The 19822-nt window shown below is 47.0% G+C and overlaps 2 protein-coding genes across 2 annotated transcripts; both read right to left on the bottom strand.

The window, feature by feature from the left end:
* Positions 1–1131: 1131 nt before the first annotated feature.
* LOC117873268 (olfactory receptor 52M1-like) lies at positions 1132–2079 on the bottom strand. The gene has a single exon (XM_034762449.1). It carries the CDS (start codon positions 2077–2079, stop codon positions 1132–1134), a length of 948 nt encoding a protein of 315 aa, XP_034618340.1.
* Positions 2080–18356: 16277 nt separating this feature from the next.
* Positions 18357–19310, bottom strand: LOC117873275 (olfactory receptor 52E8-like). The gene has a single exon (XM_034762461.1). It carries the CDS (start codon positions 19302–19304, stop codon positions 18357–18359), a length of 948 nt encoding a protein of 315 aa, XP_034618352.1. The 5' UTR covers positions 19305–19310.
* Between the last annotated feature and the right edge of the window lie 512 nt (positions 19311–19822).

The raw sequence follows: 19822 nt of genomic DNA on the forward strand, positions 1-19822 counted from the left end.
AAGCAACTTACAGAAGTTTTCTTATCTTTAACACTCAGATGCCCAACTACCATTGAGATCTAAACCCAAATAAATCCGTTTTACCCTGTATAAAGCTTATACAGGACAGCTGTTTGCCCTCTCCCCATCCCTGCTATTAATACATACTCTGGGTTAATTAATAAGTAAAAAGTGATTTTATTAAATACAGAAAGCAGGATTTAAGTGGTAGTAGCAGACAGAAGTAGTAACAGACAGAACAAAGTGAATTACCAAGCAAAGCAAAATAAAACATGCAAGTCTATGTCTAATACAAAAAGAAATTGAATACAGATAAGATCTCACCCTCAGAGATGTTTCAATATGTTTCTTTCACAGACTGGACACCTTCCTAGTCTGGGCACAATCCTTTCCCCTGGTACAGCCCTTGTTCAGCTCAGGTGGTAGCTATGGGATTCCTCATGATGGCTGTCCCTCTTTCTTCTGTTCCACACCTTTATATATCTTTTGCATAAGGTGGGAATCCTTTGTCCCTCTCTGGGTTCCCATCCCCTCTTCTTAATGGAAAAGCACCAGGTTAAAGATGGATTCCAGTTCAGGTGACATGATGACATGTCAGTATCAGATTTCATTGCCCACTTGCCCGCACACAGGTATACAGGAAGACTTACAGGTAAAACAGAGCCATCTGCAGTCAATTGTCCTGGTTAATGGAAGTCATCAAGATTCCAAACCACCATTGATGACCCACACTTTCCATAATTACAACAGGCACTCAGAGTTATATTTCATATTTCTAGTTTCAGATACAAGAGTGGTACATTTATACAAATAGGATGATCACACTCGGTAGATTATAAGCTTTGCAATGATACCTTACAAGAGACCTGTTGCATGAAGCATATTCCAGTCACATTAGCATATTTTCATAAAATCATATAAAGTGCAACATCACAGAACTCCTATGTGTTATTGAGTTCTACAGAGACCGATTCCCAGTTTGTCATACTGACAGAGCACGGTGAGGTCAGGAAAGGGTTTAATGTCTCTCTGACTGGCCATTAAGGAATTCAGGGATGGGGGCCCAGCACCATCTCACCAGCCAGCTCTGCACAGAACTTGGTCTGAGAGCCAGAGCACCAGGAAAAATTTTTAGATCCCTTTATGAGTAAAGAGCTGGAGAAGCCTGTCCCGGATCTGCTTTGTCTTCACCCCGTAGATAATAGGGTTTAGCATGGGGGGCACCAGGAGGTACATATTGGCCATGAGAACGTGGAAATGCAGGGGCACATTGTGGTCAAACCGGTACATGAGGGAGGAGAAGAGACCTGGGATGTAAAAGGCTAAGATGGCACAGAGGTGGGAGCCACAGGTCCCAAAAGTCTTGAGTCGGGCGTCCTTAGTGGGGAGGCCGAAGATGGCCCTGAGGATCTGGGTATAGGACACGGCAATAAAAAATACATCCAGAATGATCACACAGAATATCACAAAGAGGCCATAGTAACTACTGACACGGGTGTCGGCACAGGCCAGCTTCACCACAGCCATGTGCTCACAGTGCGTGTGAGGAATGATGTTAGTTCTGCAATATGGCCACCGCTTCGCTAGGAGGAGATAGGGCAGAACAAGCATGCCGCTGCGCAGCACCACAGCCAGACCGACCTTGGCCACTACAGAGTTTGTCAAGGTAGTGGAATGTCTCAGGGGATTGCAGATGGCTACATAGCGATCCAAAGCCATGGCCACCAAGATGCCAGAGTCCATCAGTAAGAAGCAGTGAATGAAGTACATCTGAGTGAGGCAGGCACTGAAATTGATCTCCTTGGAATTGAACCAGAAGATGCTCAATGTTTTGGGGAGGATGGTTGTGCACAGGACGAGGTCGCTGACAGCCAGCATGCAGAGGAAATAGTACATGGGACCATGGAGACTCGGCTCCATCTTCACAATGAAAAGGATGGTGAAGTTCCCCAAGATGGCTATGGCGTACATGGTGAAGAAGGGGATGGAGATCCAGAGGTGGGCTGCCTCCAGGCCAGGAATGCCCAGCAGGATGAAGGTGGAGGGGTTGGTGAAGTCGGTTGTGTTGGAATCTGACATGGAGTAGGGGAGAAGGTGTCCAACGCTGAGGCAGAACGGTATTTCCTGCATGTACCGTACGTTCCCCTGACTTATTGTATGTGCCCAGGGTCTCGGGTGATGGTCGCAGTACAAATGCCTGGATGGAGAGACAATGTTAATATGAGACACTACATGCACAACTGGAGGCTGTTCTCATGGGGGAAGCAGATGGGTTGCTCTTCACACACTGATAAATGACACTTCCATTATTCAGATAAATGAATTATGAACAACTGGCCCTAGTAATGCCAATTCCTAATCCCATGGTGCTCCATGCATCAGTAATTCCTACACATTTGGGACTGTTCACAATTCACCCGGTTGCTCAAAATCTGAGAGTGGAAAACAACCAAACCTTTGTCAAGACATGTGCCAGGGGAAAACATTCCAATTAGAACATAGCAGCTGCACGGAAACACTGGTTCATTCACAGTAACTCCTCACTTAAAGTCGTCCCAGTTAACATTGTTTTGTTGTTACGTTGCTGATCAATTAGGGAACATGCTCGTTTAAAGTTGTGCAATGCTCCCTTCTAATGTCGTTTGGCAGCCGCCTGCTTTGTCCACTGCCTGTGGAAAGTGCAGCCCTCTGCAGCTAACTGGTGGGGGCTTGGAACCAGGGTGGACCGGCAGCCCCCTATCAGCTCCCTGCTCCCCTAAGTTCTCTGTGTGGCAGCCACCCAGCAGGCTAGCAATTGCCGGCAATTCAGTTGTCCCTAGCCCCACTGCCGTGTGCTGCTTCTGCCCTCTGCCTTGGAGCTCCTCCTGGGAGCCTCTTGCTTGCTGGGGGGGGCGGAGAAGAGGAGGACTAATATCACAGTGTATCCTTCTCCCTGCTCCTGCCACCTGCTAACCCCATCTCCACAGAGCAGGGGACACGACAGGGCTCAGGACAGAGGGAGCTTGCTGGCCGCAGCTGCTGTCTCAACTTCCCAATCTAAAAAGGCAATGTACTTAGAGTGGGGTCAGCATACTTAAAGGAGCCCATCTCTCTCACACACGGTGTGTGTCTCTGTATCTATCTGCCATGTTGTCTCCCCTCCCTCTATTCGTGCTGCCTTGTAGTGTGTGAGGCTACATTAACAACAATGTGTTAACCCTTGAGGGCCCAGCCGAGTGCTAGTTCACCATTTAGCAGCAAGGCATTCCCTGGGAAATATCCCACCCTCTGACTCCACCACCTCAAGCAAGTTTCACAATCATCATCACTGTGTACGGTATTAAATTGTTTGTTTAAACTTATACTCTGTGTGTGCGCGCGCGCGTGTGTGTGTGTGTATATATATAAATATATATGGTGAAAAAAAATTAACTGGAACCTAACTCCCCCTATTTACATTAATTCTTATGGGGAAATTGGATTCGCTTATAGTCGCATATTTTAGGAACATAACTACAACGTTAAGCGAGGAGTTACTGTAGTGTCCAAAACAAAGACAATGTTTGAATGCTGAAGGAATGGGATGGAGAATAACCTGCTCTGGATATGTGCTCATTTTTAGTCACCCATTTTCTATAAAGGATAAAGCAAATAGAAAGGGATGTAGTAATATGAGGCCCTGAAACATAAACCCTTATATCAGAGGCCTGGTATGAGGCCTAAGGCCTGAACTAAAGTAATGGTCAAGACTTTGCTAACATAAAGTAAAATTAAGCTGTGAGCCTGCTCCCAGAAGCTGGCAAGGAAAGGGCTGATGTTGCAAAATATACATACCTAAAAGGTACTGGATACTAGAGATATAAACATATTCTAGGATGGTACCAGAACATCCCGGTATGAACACATTCCACAGAGATAATAAGGAACAGGCTGACCCATCCTAAAGACGGGACAAAAAGGTAATATGATGGCTAGAGTTGTTTTGTTCAAACCAACATGTATCAGGTGAGAGGCGGCATGCTAACACGCAGAGGGGTTGTACATGAATGCGTCAGGAGTGATGTATTACTTGTTTGTACCTGTGTATAAGAATGCACCCCTGAGGAATTGTCTTTGTCTGGCCCAGGGGACAGTGGTAAATCCCGCCACTGACTGAGACATTCCATTGTCAGGGAGCACATATATACTAGCAGAACTGTAGACATCTGATTCGGGGAGCTAGAGACTGTGTTTTGTTTAGCAATAAACCTGGACGGGTGCCCTCCTACCTTACGGAGTCTGTGGTCACTGGGGGGCAGCATACAGAGGGAACACACATACACAGCCGACTGTTATCAACATTGGAGAGAGCAAAGCACCACACCAGTGACGTCTGACACCAAGGGAGTTTCTAAGACAGGCTCTGAGAAGGGGGGAGGCTGCCATATGCCAACACACTGAAAAGTCTGGGACTGTTTAGTTTAGAGAAGAGACAAAGAAGGGGGATATGATAGAGGAAAATAACATAAATGTGGAAATAGAGGGAAGATTTCCCAACTAACAATATCTGTAGATACTTAGTGCTTTAAAGGGCTAATTCTCCAAAGCTGAGGCAAATTATCACCAAAACTGATTGGGAGGAAAAATTTAGTCAGAAAAATGGGAATGAAAATTGGGAGTTATTTAAGAAGAATTCATTAGATAGCTATGTGACGTTATTGACATGAACTGTGACCTTATAGATCATTGTTGCAACCACTGTTATATATTTGCAGCAAATCCTATACAAAGGAGGTCACATGCCTATGGACAGAACTCTAAGGTTTTTCCATACCATGTGCTGGGTGGCTTGTGGTTGGAACAAAGAAAGCATAAGCCACATGGCAAAAGGACTATAAAAGGCAGCAGCACCATCTCCATTTTGTCTTCAATCCTGCTTCTTACTTCTGAAGAAACTTTGCTACAAACAGAAGCTCTGAACAAAGGACTGACTGAAACATCCAAGCCAGGGCTGGCTCCAGGCCACAGCATAGGAAGCAGGTGCTTGGGGCAATTCAAAGGGGCGGCACTCCATCCTGTATTGAGGCGGCACGTCCGGGTCTTTGGCAGCAATTTGGCGGCAGGTCCCTCCTTCCCTCTCTTTCTCTTTGAGCTGCTGCTGAATTGCCGCTGAAGAAGAAGAGAGGGAGGACCCACCACCAAACTGCCGCTGAAGAAGTGGTGTGATTTAGCTGCCGCCGAACTGCCACCGCTCATCTTCTTTTTTTTTTTTTTTTGCCACTTGGGGCAGCAGAAACCTACAAGCCTGAAACAAGATCTTTGCCATTACTGTATGGAATTAATTCCATTTAATCAATTTTAGCTCTCATCTATATTTTTTTTCTTTTTATGAATAAACTTTTAGATTTTAGATTCTAAAGAATTGGCAACAGCGTGATTGTGGGTAAGATCTAAGTTGTATATTGATCTGGGTCTGGAGCTTGGTTCTCTGGGATTGGGAGAACCTTTTTCCTTTTACGGGGGTATACCGAGTGGCACTGGTTGTGATACTGGGAAACTGGAGTGTCTAAGGGAATTGCTTGTATGACTTATGGTTAACCAGTGGGGTGAGACCAAAGTCTTCTCTGTCTGCCTTGTTTGGTGCCTTAATAATAAAGGACATCCAACTTTGGGCTGTGACTGCCCTGTTCTAAGCAATTTGTCCTGACTTAATACTCTCAGTACTGTCCCGCCAGAGGCAGAATTCTTAAAAACTAAAAAGCCATGATTCCACAGCCAAGAAAGTGGACAACTTTAGCTGAAAACCCAGTTCATTGGCAAAGTGAAGGCAGCAACTGGGGGGGGGGCAATATATCACAAATGGGGAAAGGGAATATAGATATAAAGAAATACAAATTGGAAGTTATGAAAATTGATAAGAGATGTTAAAAACATCAGAGAAAATTCCATGCTTGGCAGGGCTACGGATAACAAAAAGGAGGATATTAAGTATATTAACAACAAAATAAATTGTAGAAAAGGTTTAGGCTAATTCCTAGAAGGAGAAAGGAAACTTGTTAATGTTGCAGAAAAGGTAGATGTGCTCAAGAAATATTTTGGTTCTGCATTTGGAAAGAAGCAATATGAGGTACACGTATCACATGAGGTGATGAAATACTTTCCAGCCTATTAGCAGTGAAGGAGGATGTTAAAGAGCATCTACAATAGAACCCTAGAATTAGGAACACCAGAGTTACAAACTGACCGATCATCCACACATCTCATTCGGAACTAGAAGGACACAATCTGCCAGCAGTAGATCCCCTCCCGCCCCAAAGGCAAATACAGGGCAGTACTGCACACATTAAATGGACTAAAAACTGGCTAACTGACAGATCTCAGAAAGCAGTTGTCAATGGGACATTATCAGTGAACGGGCTGTTTCTAGTGTTGTTCTCCAGTGATCAGTTCTAGGCCCGATGCTATTCAATATTTTCCTACATGACTTGGGAGCAAAAAGGAAATCACTGCAGATAAAATTTGCAGATGACCCAAAGATTGGCACAGTGGTTACACTGGGAGCCAGGGCAGGCACAACAATTGATCTGGAGCATTTGGTGAGCTGGGCCCCTACAAACAAAGGATTTGAATACAGTCACATGAATAGTGATTCTCTCAGAACAGGCAATGCAGCTCAGCCCACAAACTAGGGCACTGTATTAGGGAACGCAGGGACCTGAAAGGATTTAGGGGTCACTGTGGACACCCAACTCATCGTGAGCTCCAGTGTGATGCTGTGTCCAAAACGGCTGATTCGATCCTTGGATGCATAAACAGGGGAATGGTGAGCTGGAGCAGGGGAAGGTTTTTGCCGCTGCACAGGGAATTGGTGAAACAGTCTGCACCAGTTCTGGGGTCCATATTTCAAAAAGGCTGTTGAAAAATTGGAGAGCGGGCAAAAAAAAGCATGGAAACGATTCAAGGTGGGAGAAAATGACAAAGATGTTCAAAAGGATGGAAAGCAAGCCGTATGAGCCAGGTATAGGAACCCAGTCAGGTTGGTTTGGAAAGAGGAGATTAATGGAGAGACAGGACAGCAGTCTTCAAATACTTGAAAGGCTGCCATAAAAACATGGAGGAAAGTTGTTCTGTCTTGCCACAGCGGGCAGGACAAAAGTCAGTTGGTTCAAACTACAGCAGAGCAGATTTAGATGAAATCTCATGAAAAAGCTTCCTAACTGTAAGAACAGGAGGACAATGGAACAGATGCCTCAGGAGGACGTGGAAGCTCCTTCACTGGAAGTTTTCCAACAGAAGCTGGATAGTCATCTGTATGGGATATTTTTGATGCAACAAATCCTGCATCGTATAAGGGAGTTAGAGTAGATGACCCTCGTAGTGCCTTCTCACCATGAGGGTCTATGATTTTATGATGTAAAATCCTAGTGTAGACCAGCAAGTCAAGCACAAGTCATTGGGCTCAATACAGGGATAACCATATGAAATTTAATGGCCTGTGTTACACAGGAGGTCAGACTGGATGATCTAATGGTTCCATCTGACCTTTAACCCTATGAATCTATATATAAAGAACTAAAATGAGGCATTTATGTTTAGTCTGTCCCACAACACACAAACAAGGGACCATTCAATTATATTGACAATCTGAACATATAACATTAAGAAAAGAACATTGTTTACATAATCCATATTTGGCCTATGGAACTCCTTGCCACAGACATTATTGAAGAAAAGAACTTAGCTGAATGGGATTCACAAATGGATTGGCCATTGTAAGTGGTGCTGGTGGCATCACGGTTAGTTAAGTCTGTCTGACACCTTCAATTAGGAGACCTCATTTTCAGTTGCTTATAAGTTTGCCAAACTTTAAACTTTAAACTTCGGACTGAAATTTCCTATGCTGGGTGTTTCCTTCCAGCTGAATAATTTTGTGAAAGTTTCAGGCATAACAGTTCAGCCGACTTCTCAAATTAAGCTGGGAGAAAAGATGTCTTGCCCATTTTGAAAAATTCTTAGAATTGTTCCAGTGAGGAGCCGTAGCACTTCCATGCTTTCCCGCAGATAAAAGTCAGGTAACAGCCTCCCCTGCCCCCCCCCCTTTAACAGTCAGAGCCTTGAAATGCAAGAGGAGGAGGTAACAGTGTCTGCACATTAACATACCACTGGCTCCTGAGGTCTTTACTCAGTTCTTACTCGAAGGGGAGTTTTTGCCACAGTGGGGCCTGAGAAAATTATGGGCCATGGGCATAGAATTTGTCCTTCTATTGTCCAGCTACAAACATTTTTCATCCTGAAGGAACCCCTGTGCCACTGAAATACAGCCACCTCGGGGGTGGAGGCCATCAGCCGGGGTGGGTGGGGGTGCACAGAAAAGAGTGACATTTTGGCCAGTGATACTGGAGCAAACTCATGCCCTGTGGCAAGGGCTTCGGCATGTTTAATGGCTCTACAAAGCAGAAAGGACAACAGACTTACTCTATGTCCCATCATACCCACATTGCACTGGGTCTGTTGATCAGGTGAGTTCCTCAGGAAAAGATGGGTACCTGTGAATTCTGAGATAGAAGTGTCTTCCCTGGGAGTCCCCCTCAGATAGCCGTGTCCCACTCCTCTCTCATCCCAACATCTGCAACAACATCCCACACTGAGAGCTGACAGAGGGCTGTGCACCATTTATAATCTAGCTCTGTGCAATCCCTGTGGGTTTGTCCAGCCTCTAGAGCAGAAGCAGCGTATGGATGGAAACAGGCTAGAGACAGGAGACACTCTAGCCAATGTCTCTTTCCATGTCTATGCTTCTGTGCTCTTTATCCAGCTTTAGGAGTAAACAGTAATTAAGGGACCTTCCCAAAGGGAGGTGAGAAGTCTTGGGCACTCTCCTGAGGCAGAAAGGAATTGGCTGTTCTGTGTATTTTTGTATATTTAAAAATGATAATTGATTAGTAAGAAAACTGGGAATAATGCTGAGATCTCCACAGGGTCTGATACCCTGTAAATGCCCAGAATGGATGGGTAGGTAGTAGACAGACAGATCTGGAGAAAGATGACTCAGGAGAGATACAAACACTTTTTGCATGAGCACGGGGCTCTCGCAAAGGGATAAGTAATCCATCATTCTCATTAGTAACTATCATCAAACTGTTAGACAAAAAGATTCTTTTCCCCAAGAATCAGGCAAGCACAGACAATACTGAAGGGGATTTATTCACGGTACTGGGAAGACTGATAAGCAGCTTCAAAAGTATGGTGCCATAGTGGCCAGTTATATACATTCTCTTATCAATTCATTTGCATTTATCTGTACATACAGAGACAGACATTATTATAAGTCAAAAGAAAACCCCGAACAAAGATAAAAATAAGAACAGTACGTACATATAGAGGTCATCCTATTACATCAAGCATCTATGGCTACCTTGCGGGGGAAGGAGGCGGGGTGAGGGGGGGTAGGGATGAGCGCTTACAGATATCTGGTGGGCTGTGAAGGGAGGGTTTACTGGGTGGGCATTTGACCATATAAGTCTATTCCTGCTTGATTTGCAGTTTCTGTCTTAGCTAAATTATCATGTATTGACAGAAATTATGTCCTTGCTTCTTAGCAGTTTCTGTCTTTTCTGTTGGCTAAATTTTAACTCCTTCCTGACAATACCATGCAGCAACTTTCATTGAAGAATGTCCAAAACACCTAGAAAAGCAAAATCATATCCCCATTATACAGATAGGTAAATGGAGATACAAGGAGACATGACTTTGCCACGGTCACACAGAGAATGACAGATAGAATCCATCAGTCCTGTCTTCCCTGCTGTAACCATGGTCTCTTTGTCAGTAACTGAGCGCAAGAGAAGAGGGAAATTGACTCATGCTCTAGCAGGGCCTCTTCGTTGGGTGGGTGTGACAGACTTCCTCAGAGTGCAGCCTGGAACTGGGATATTACTAAGCCCTCTGGCATACCAATCTGCGCCCCCTTTCACACTGTGAGGCTGTGACAAGATTCAATTCTCTCCAGGTCTTCCACTTACGTAGCCATACACAGACAGGGACACACCCAGCTGCAGTTACATGAATGCTTTCAATAACCACTCATGAACCAGCAATAGAAAGGCTCCTGCCAGTTCCCCCCAGGTCCCCAGCCTAGAACCGCAGAGCTGTACTGTCTTGCCCTGGTCAAAAGGCTGAGCAGTGTAAGTTTATTACCCAATCCACCCCGCCTTCAATGTGGAGAGGACAACCCACCAGCCCCTCTTCCTGAGCAGATTTCCCCTTTACATTTCAAACAACACACTGTATTAGGTAAAAAATATATAAAACAGATCCATTAACTAGAGAAAGATAGATTTTAAGTGGTTATAAGTAATAGCATACAGATCAAACTTGATAACTTAAGAAATAAACAAAAATGCAATCTCAGTTGTATATACTAAACAGGACTTGAATCAAGCCATGTCTCACCCTGATGGTACAAACAGTCCACCGTCTTCCATACACAAGCTAGAAATCCCTTCAGCCTGGGTCCACAGCCCCAGTTCAGTCCGTTTTCATTAGGTGTTTCCAGGTGTTCAGCTGTGGGGGGGAGGGAGACCAAGTGATGATGTCTCTTACTCCTGTTATAGCTTCTGCCAGGTGGAGGGAATGTCATTGTCCCAAACAAAGCCCCCAGCACAGTTAGTGGGAAAGAACAGGCACAAGATGGAGTCCAGTGTCACATGGGCTGGTCACATGCCCTTGCATGCTTTGATGAGTCATAGCAGAGGCCATTACCCATATTCTGGCTAGTATGTTCACAGGAAAGTCCATCAGTTAGGGATAATATTCTTCTAAGGCCTATTGTGTTTTTTAATGGGCTGTGACTGGGGCCCCAGGGGAGCCACCTGAGGTCACTCAATTCGGGTGAACTGCAAAGAATAGGGCAGGCAATCCCCAACAAGCTGGTGGATATTCCAATACTTAGATTTACCAAGCCAGCCCAAAACAGCTTCTGTTATACCTCACTGGTTACCCAGAAGCCAACAACACAGGTCCCTTAAAGTAATCCAGCCTCAGGCCTCCACCTCGATACCCAAGTCAGATATGATGAGGATTAATGAAAACCTTATTTCATCATATAAAAGAAAAGGTTCTATCAGTCCCAAAGAACCAGACCCATTACCGCCCAGGTTAATGAATGTTTCAGATCTTACCCAAATACATGCTACAGCCAACTCTTATTAACTAAACTAAACAAACAAGAGTATGGTTAAAAGATCAACGTACATATAGACTTGAGTTCAATTATTGACATTCAGATACATAGCAGAGATGGTGAGCTTTTGTAGTTCAATGTCCAATATCACATTCAGGGTGTACCACCTTAACTGGGATCTCATCTTGTGACTCAAACTTCCCCTGATGAAAGTTAAACAGATCTGAGATAAACAGGATTGGGACCCATGGATCTTTTATACAATGTCAAGCCTTCTTTGACAGGTTGGAGTCCCTCGGGGAACAACAGGCACTCATTTATTCACACAGATTACCATCAGGCAATTGCCTGTTTTTCCACCATTAACAGGTGAGTTGCTATATATTTCAAAGAGACATGAATCCAGAGATACCCTATGTTTACAATTCATTCAAATGCTAGAATGTTCTTTTGATCTCTGAATTAAGAGAATACAGCATAGACAAGGACTGCTGATTACATTGTTGCCCACTACCCATATATATATAAATACACAAAACCACACACATTATCTACACCTATGTCTTTAATGGTTGAATTTGAGTCATTTATGCTGCAGGACGATTAACCATTTCTGGCAATGTGTCACATGGGCCATTACCGTGAATGGTTTATCCACAATGTGCTGGCTAGACTGGATATAAACTACTTTGTGGGTGTCACCCAGGAGCAAACACATTTGACTGGTATATGGACTGGTATACAGTCCATATTGATAACTTTAGGTACAAAAATAATACATGCATACAAATAGGGTAATCATATTCAGCAAATCATAACTTATCCATTGAGAGCTTATATAACATACCTTATATAAAACACATCATAATCATATCACCATGGTAAATATGGGGGTGCCTGGGTATTGCTTTGGGGCACAGAGAGTCACACCTCACTCCTTAGTTTACTGCAGGAGTATTAGTCACAGAGTGATGCAGAGGCAGTGTGCCCAAGGCCCTCTTTAGCTTTTGACCATACAACTCCCAAGTGTTGCAAACATTGTAGTGTTACCCACACATTCTTTTTCCAAAGTTCTGTGTATCTTTTAACACTTTGTAGGTCAGACCTGTGATCTCAAAAGTCAGCAAGTGTGCCTTCTCTGGGTTGCTAGAAAACCTCTCTTTGTATCTCTGCAACATTGTTAACCATTGTGTTTTTCCAGCTGGTAATAACTCAGTACAGATATTCATCAATGCCATGGGTGGTGTGCCTCAGTTTCCCCTTCCACACAGCAGACCAGGTTTATTATCATTTCCCTGCTGTGACAAGCACTATCCCCACAGGGTTTCTTGTTTACTACTCCTAGCACAGGAGTTCTCAAACTGGGGGTCGGGACCCCTCAGGGGGTCGCGAGGTTATTACATGGGGAGTCACAAGCTCTCAGCCACCACCACAAATCCTGCTTTGCCTCCAGCATTTATACTGGTATTAAGTATACAAAAAAGTGTTTTTAATTTATAAGAGGGGGTCGTACTTAGAGGCTTGCTGTGTGAAAGGGGTCACCAGTGCAAAAGTTTGAGAACCACTGTCCTAGGATGTCCAAAAGCTTTTGTCAAAAATCATGCACATTACACTTTTTCATATGATTTACCATCAGTACCAAATTTTTTGTTATAACCTTTACCATTAGTAACAAACTTTGCATTATGAGATTTAACACCACTGCAAAATCTTTTATCACAGGTAGGCATTTCCAAGTATTTTTATGATATCACACCTTCTGCTTAGAGAGTTTGGTTTCTTCAATACCCATTGTGTCTTTCAACATTTCCCTGAACTTTAACATGTGTTTGGTTACTGGTTTGCCTTTCCCCTCAGGGTCCACTTCATAGGGATCCAAGTCTAAGGTCATTTTTGGGTCTTGGTATTCCAGAGTCTGGTGAGGTAAGGATGTAAGGAGACTTTCCGTGTTGGCTAACTCTCTGTGGAGCTGCTTCCTAATCCCAGAGTTATGGCCACGCAAAAAATCCACCCCCACCCTGTGATGTTCTGTACCTCAGAGGAACACCCTGCACACCCATGTCCATCCTTATAATATGATTGTGTGGTATCCAATGGCCTAGGCAGCAACAAAGGATCTGTTGGACTCTCGAATGAGTCAACCCCCTTCCTTTGGTCAGTTTTTGACTGTGATGACGTAATGCTCACCTGACTCTGAAGGGGGGGGCAAAGCCAACAGGAAAGAAAGAATGTGATAAAAGGGAGAGACGGTTGCCTTGCTCGCTCTCTTCCACTAAAAGTGTTAAGATCAGCTTAGAATGTGTTTTGCTTTTATTTCATTTGACCAAATCTGACGTGTGCTTTGACTGGTAATCACTTAAAATCTATCTGTCCCAGTTAATCAATCTGTTTGTTTATTCTACCTGAAGCAGTGCATTTGGTTTGAAGTGTGTCAGAGGCTCCCCTTGGGATAACAAGCCTGGTACATATCAATTTCTTTGTTAAATTGATGAACTCATAGAAGCTTTCAACATCCAGCGGCCATAACTGGACACTGCAAGACGGAGGTTGTGTCTGGGACCAGAGATATTGGCTAGTGTCATTCGGTTACACAGTCCAAGCAGTGGCTGGCCAAAAGTGCTCACTCATGTAGCTGGGAGCAGCTGACATGCTAGAGGCTGTGTGTGAACAGCCCAGGAGTGGGGGTTCTCACAGCGGAATAGGGTAGGAGGATTGCAGTGACCTAGCAGATCACCAGTCAAGATAACACCAGGGGAACATCACACACCACCCCCCACAGGATTTCCTTGTGAGCTCCACTCCCAGCACTGAGACTTTCCCCACCCCTTTCCTAGAGGGTTGTGATCTATGCTCTCTTGGTTCAGGGGTGTGTCCTCTCCATAGCTGCTTTCTGTGTCTTAGCAGCCCAGGTAATTTCCTACTCCCCTCTGTCAGTTGGGAAATTAGCATTTCAACAGACCACAATCTCTTCAGTAGGATCTACATCTTGTGTTAAAGAGGGATGTTAGTTTTCACAAGTGTGTCAGGAGCAAAATCCTGAAAAATTGGGATTTAGAATGGGGTACCCTCCGTCACACCTATCTCTATCCCTGAGAGATCAGTTGTGTGAATACTCCCCTCCTAGAGGTCAGTTCCCTCTCAAAGTCTGAACAACAGGTTGGGTGCCTGAGTGCACAGATGCTGAACATGACTTTCTGTCCTTGGAATCCGCCCACCCACATGTGACCAGTGAAGAGACATTCACGTATCCCTCCTATTCCTCCTCCAGTTTCCTCCTCTGTGGCCCCCTCTAGGACACATACCACTGTGCTCTCTAATGTGGGATCTATCCCCTGATCAGTCGTAAAGGGCTCACAGGTAACAGCCTGGACAGTTGTTTCACTGACCGTTGCTCCACCCTCTGCCCTCCTGAGGTGATGCTTACCCATTTTGTGGCCAACCTTCTTTCTTTCCCCATAGCATGACCAGTGGACCAAGGTATCAGGCTAATTGGAGTCAGGGCCTCCAGCCCCAGTGCCTTGCCATTCAGTGTGTGGGAAGGAGGGGCACCTTGGCTCTTCTTTGAAGAGAGTGGGGGAGTGTTGGGATATGTAAGGATTAAGCAGAAACCTGGGAAACTGCTGGTGTGCAGACATGGTATTAGGGAGTAGCGTCATGAGCAGGCCCTGCTTCTGAGCTGGATAGATAAAGTGCAACCCCTCTCCCTTCCTTTCTCCTTGTTAAGGATTGATAAGCGTTGCAGCTGCAGAAGGAATGTGGGCAGGGCCGGTGCAACCACTAGGCAAACTAGGCGGTCGCCTAGAGCGCCAAGTGCTTGGGGACGTCCGAGATTTTTCCTCCCTCCCCTCCCTTCCCCTCACACAGAGTGCGGCGTGGCTGATTGGGTGCCTGGCCAAATTTAGCCTTTCCCATTGGCCTCCGGCAGGCAGAGTCCCTCCCCCACTCCCACCTCCCCTTGCCTCAGCTTCGTGTCGCCAGCATGCTGCAGGGGAGCGGGGAGGCTGGAGCGGCATGGTGGTAAGGGGATTCTGGGGGGGCTGTCAGGGGGCGGGGGGAGGGTTGGATGGGTTGGGAGTTCAGGGGGGTGTCTCAGGGGATGGGAAGTGGTTGGATGGGGCGTGGGATTCCCGGGGGTCTGTTTGGGGGCGGGGGTGTGGATAAGGGTTGGGGCAGCCAGGGGACAGGTAGGGGGTAGGGTCTTAGGGGGGCAGATAGGGGGAAAGTCTCAGGAGGGGGCAGTCAGGGGACAAGGAACAGGGAGGCTTAGGTAGGAGGTGGGGTCCTGGGGGACAGGTAGGGCCTGGGGTCCCAGGAGGGGGCAGCCAGGGGACAACTAGCAGGGGGGGGGTTGGGCATTCTGAGGGGGGCGGGAAATGGGAAGGTGTGGATGTGGGTGGGGCTCTCCCCGTCCTCTTTTTTGATTGTTGAAATATGGTAACCCTAAAAAAGCAGTGCCCTGGTTCGGCAGGGAGGAGCCGCCTTCCGGAGGCACCGGAGAACCAGAGCATCGGCTTGCGGGGGTGGCGAGCCCCAGACACGGAGGAGCTGGTGTGGCACAGGGGGGCAGCAGCCCTGCAAAGGCGGCAACACCGCTAGAGGGGAGCAGCCGCGCCCCCTGCCCCTCCTGCCCAGGCTGCGGCCCGGAGCGGCCCCAGGGGCTCCTGCAGGCTGCAGCAGTTGCACGTGGTCGGCGGCCCCCGTGCACCCCCTGGCTCCGCCCTCACCATGCTCGGGCTCTGCGGCTCCCAGGCATGTGAGCACAGGACCCTGAGCCTACTCCGGGAGGGGCAGCGGCAGTGGTGGCTCACACTCCCGGGATCCGCAGAGCCTGAGCATGGCAGGGGGAGCCGGGAGGTGCACAGGGACTGCCCCCCACATGCATCCACTGCAGGAGCCCCCAGGGGAGCGCCAGGTGGGTTGCAGCCCGGGCAGGCGAACCCCCCGGCTTACCCCTCACCGTGCTCGGGTTCTGCGGCTCCACATCTTTCAAGTAGCCTCCAACCCTGTCTATGAAACTGCCACCAGCTAGGTGCAGTTTGCAGCTGCAGACTGCTTGATGCTGATGGCCAGTGACTTTGTTTAACCAGGATTAATAACTAGACTAATGCGCCCTGCTTCATTGCCTGTCAGATCAGCTCTCAGATGCAGCAGTTCCCAGTGCTACACCTGCAATTGCCACTCAAGTCGATGGCATAACAGCCCCTTGAGTGTTTGTAACTGGACTCTATGGTGAGATGCACATTAGAAGTGGTAGAGAGAGGGAGGTGTGTGTGGGGGGCGGGTTAGAAAGGAAAGGAGAGAAAAGGAACCAAAATATTCATGGAGATAGAGAAAGAAAGAGAGAGATGGGACGAAATCTACTAGAACAGGGACTCCCTGTCTCTTCCACTCTGGGGAGCATTTTCTAAGGGAGACAAATCCTCTCCCTGACCCCAAACCACCACTGCCTGGTTCAGGAAACATTTCCTGCAGGGCAGCCCGGCTGAATTAGTCTAGGAACTAGAGCTTTCAGGGAATCACTGATGGGAAAGGAGCCACATTTGGATGGAGAACATCTTGTGGACACCTCCCAGCTCCACTCTCCATCCTCTAGCATCCATGTAGCAGCTCCAAGTTTGCTATCACAGACCCGCTCAAGCTCCCATGGCTGGACACCCACCAGGTGGCTGTGTTTGGGTCCTACACACTGGATCCATGTGCTTTTGAGTTGGAGCAGCATTCAGTCCCTGCCTCTGGCTCTGGGTTTTTAAGCCCACTCTCAGGGTGCTGCTTCCATTCTAATGCCTCCCTCTCCAACTGAGGACCTGCATGCTAGGCACCAAGGCCCTGAGACTAGTTTCAGCCTTGCTCCTCCAGACTCTCCTATTGCTTCAGCGCACCCTTACCACAGCTTCCCCTTGAACACACTCAGTTTCCAGTTTTGGTCTTTCAGGGCACAGGATCATTAAAGCAAACAGACCAAGGCCTTGCAAAAGGGGTTGCTAAAATAATTCCTCTACTTTAGACAGCACAAGAGATCCCGAGATCCCGGTAAACACAATACAACACCTGCACACCTGTCTCTGTGTCTTCATTGCCCTGGAGCATCTTTGGGATTTGGTCAGAGCCCTCCAGGGTGTCCAGAGGCCACCTCCTGCAGCTTATGGCTACTCCTGCTGCTGGAGTCTGATTCTTTGCTGCAGCCATAGCCCTGCAACCAAAGAGTCCCCTCTGCCATCCTTGTGCCCCAGCTTCTCTGTGTGTTTTTGAAGATCTGGGCTAACACCTCCTCTCTCTATTCTCTCTTCTGGGGAGGTTCCATTCCTTCCATGGCCAACCCTCTGCTGAAAAGCTGGAGAAAACCAGTTTTATCTAGAATGCAGTTATTCCTTTCTTCTCTCCTGGCAAGATCTCGATAGATTCTGACAGTCTTTAATGGCCAATGTATTTATAGACAGATGCCTCCACCCCAGCCTGCTGCACCTTAGATGTAAAGAGTGAGTAAAGAGTACAGGAAAAGCCCAAAGACATAAGGATACAGATTGTTCATACAATCAAACGGGAGTTAATAGGCTTTCTACACATCTGGGTTTTACCCAGAGAGTCCGGTTTTTGGCTTCTGTGTCCAGCTGCCATTTAGAGTTGCCAGGTACCCGGTTTTCAACCAGAAAGTTTGGTCTAAAAGGGGACTGGCTGTGTCCAGTTACTTCAGGTCATGGGGAGGCATCTGGTCATTAACTCATGGCAGCCCCTGCTCAACCAGGCTGCCTCCTACCAGCAGGCAGGCTGCTTGTCAGGCTACAGCAGCTCCCATCCCATCCCCGGAGCACAGGGAGCCAAGGTTGGGGGGGGGAACATGGAGATGATCCATCAAGTGATAGGGAGGGGAGCAGAGGAGCAAGCAACAGGGGCAGGGCTGTGGGACAAGAAGTGGAGAAGGGGGCTGGGCCTCAAGGAAATAGGTGGGATGGGGGAATGGGTCTTTGGGGGCAAGAGGTGGGGCACAGTTCAGGGCCCCAGGGGTTCAGTTACCAGCAATTAGAAAGGTGGCAACCCTCTGGGTTGTACACAGACCAAGTCCCCTGTTTGTCATGCTGACACACACAGCAAGGCCAGGAAAGGTTTTACTGTCACTTTGATAGTCCAGTCAGTGATTCAGGGAAGAGGGCCCAGAACTATGTCACCAGCCAGCTCTGCACAGAGCCCGGTCTGAGACCCAGAGCACGAGGAGAAAAATTTAGGTCCCTTTATGAGCAAAGAACCTGAGCAGCCTGTCCCGGATCTGTTTGGTCCTCACCCCGTAGATGATGGGGTTTAGCATGGGGGGCACCAGGAGGTACATGTTGGCCATGAGAATGTGGAAGTGCAGGGGCACTTTGTGACCAAACCGGTGTGTGAGGAAGGAGAAGAGACCTGGGATGTAAGAGGCTAAGATGACACAGAGGTGGGAGCCGCAGGTCCCAAAAGTCTTGAGCCGGGCGTCTTTTGTGGGGAGGCTGAAGATGGCCCTGAGAATCTGGGTATAGGATACAGCAATAGAAAACACATCAAGACCAGTCAACAAGAATATCACAAAGAGGCCATAGTAACTACTGATGCGGATGTCGGTACAAGCAAGTTGAACCACGGCCATGTGCTCACAGTACGTGTGGGGGATGATGTTGGTTCTGCAATATGGCCACTGTCTGGCCAGGAAGGGATAGGGCAGTATAAGCAAGGCCCCACGCAGCACCAAAGCCAGGCCGATCTTGGCCACCACAGGGTTTGTCAGGATGGTGGAATATCTCAGGGGATCACAGATAGCCATGTAGCGATCCAAAGCCATGGCCACTAAGATCCCAGAGTCCATCACTGAGACACAGTGAATGAAGTACATCTGGGTGAGGCAGGCACTGAAATTGATCTCCCTGGAATTGAACCAGAAAATGCTCAGCATTTTGGGCAGGGTAGACGTTGACAGGCCCAGGTCAATGATGGCCAGCATGCAGAGGAAATAGTACATGGGCACATGGAGGCTCGTCTCCATCTTCACAATGAAGAGGATGGTGAAGTTCCCCAAGACGGCTATGGCGTACATGGTGAAGAAGGGGATGGAGATCCAGACATGGGCCGCCTCCAGGCCAGGAATGCCCAGCAGGATGAAGGTGGAGGGGTTGGTGAAATCAGTTTTGTTGGAATCTGACATGGAGTAGGGGAGGTATCAAACTCTGAGGCAGAAAGGTGTCTCCTGCATGTACCGTACGTTCCCCTTACTTCGTATATGTGCCCAGGGTCTAGGATGATGGTCACAGAACAAATGCCTGGATCAAGAGACAATGTTAATATGAGACACTACATGCACTACTGGAGGCAGTTCACATGGGTGAAGCAGATGGGTTGCTCTTCAGAAACTGAAAAATGACATTTTCATTATTCAGAGAAATGAATTATGAACAACTGATCCTACTAATGCCAATTTGATATTTTATGGTGCTTCATGCATCAATAATTTCTATATATCTGGACTGTTTAGTTTAGAGAAGAGAAAAAGAAGGGGCATATGATGGAGGAGAACAAAATAAAAAAATGCAACTGATTACATTCAAATGGACAAAGAGAGAACAGTTGCTAACCAGTAATATCTATAGACACTTAGTGCTTCAAGAGGGCTAATTCCCCAAAGCTGAAGCAAATTATCAGCAAAACTGATTGGGAGGAAAAATT

The sequence above is a fragment of the Trachemys scripta genome, chromosome 1 (genome assembly GCF_013100865.1).
Source record: "Trachemys scripta elegans isolate TJP31775 chromosome 1, CAS_Tse_1.0, whole genome shotgun sequence".
Classification (NCBI taxonomy): domain Eukaryota; kingdom Metazoa; phylum Chordata; order Testudines; family Emydidae; genus Trachemys; species Trachemys scripta.

Coding starts and splice junctions, on each gene's coding strand:
- LOC117873268 (XM_034762449.1), bottom strand. CDS start 2,079: ATGTCAGATTCCAACACAACCGACTTCACCAACCCCTCCACCTTCATC.
- LOC117873275 (XM_034762461.1), bottom strand. CDS start 19,304: ATGTCAGATTCCAACAAAACTGATTTCACCAACCCCTCCACCTTCATC.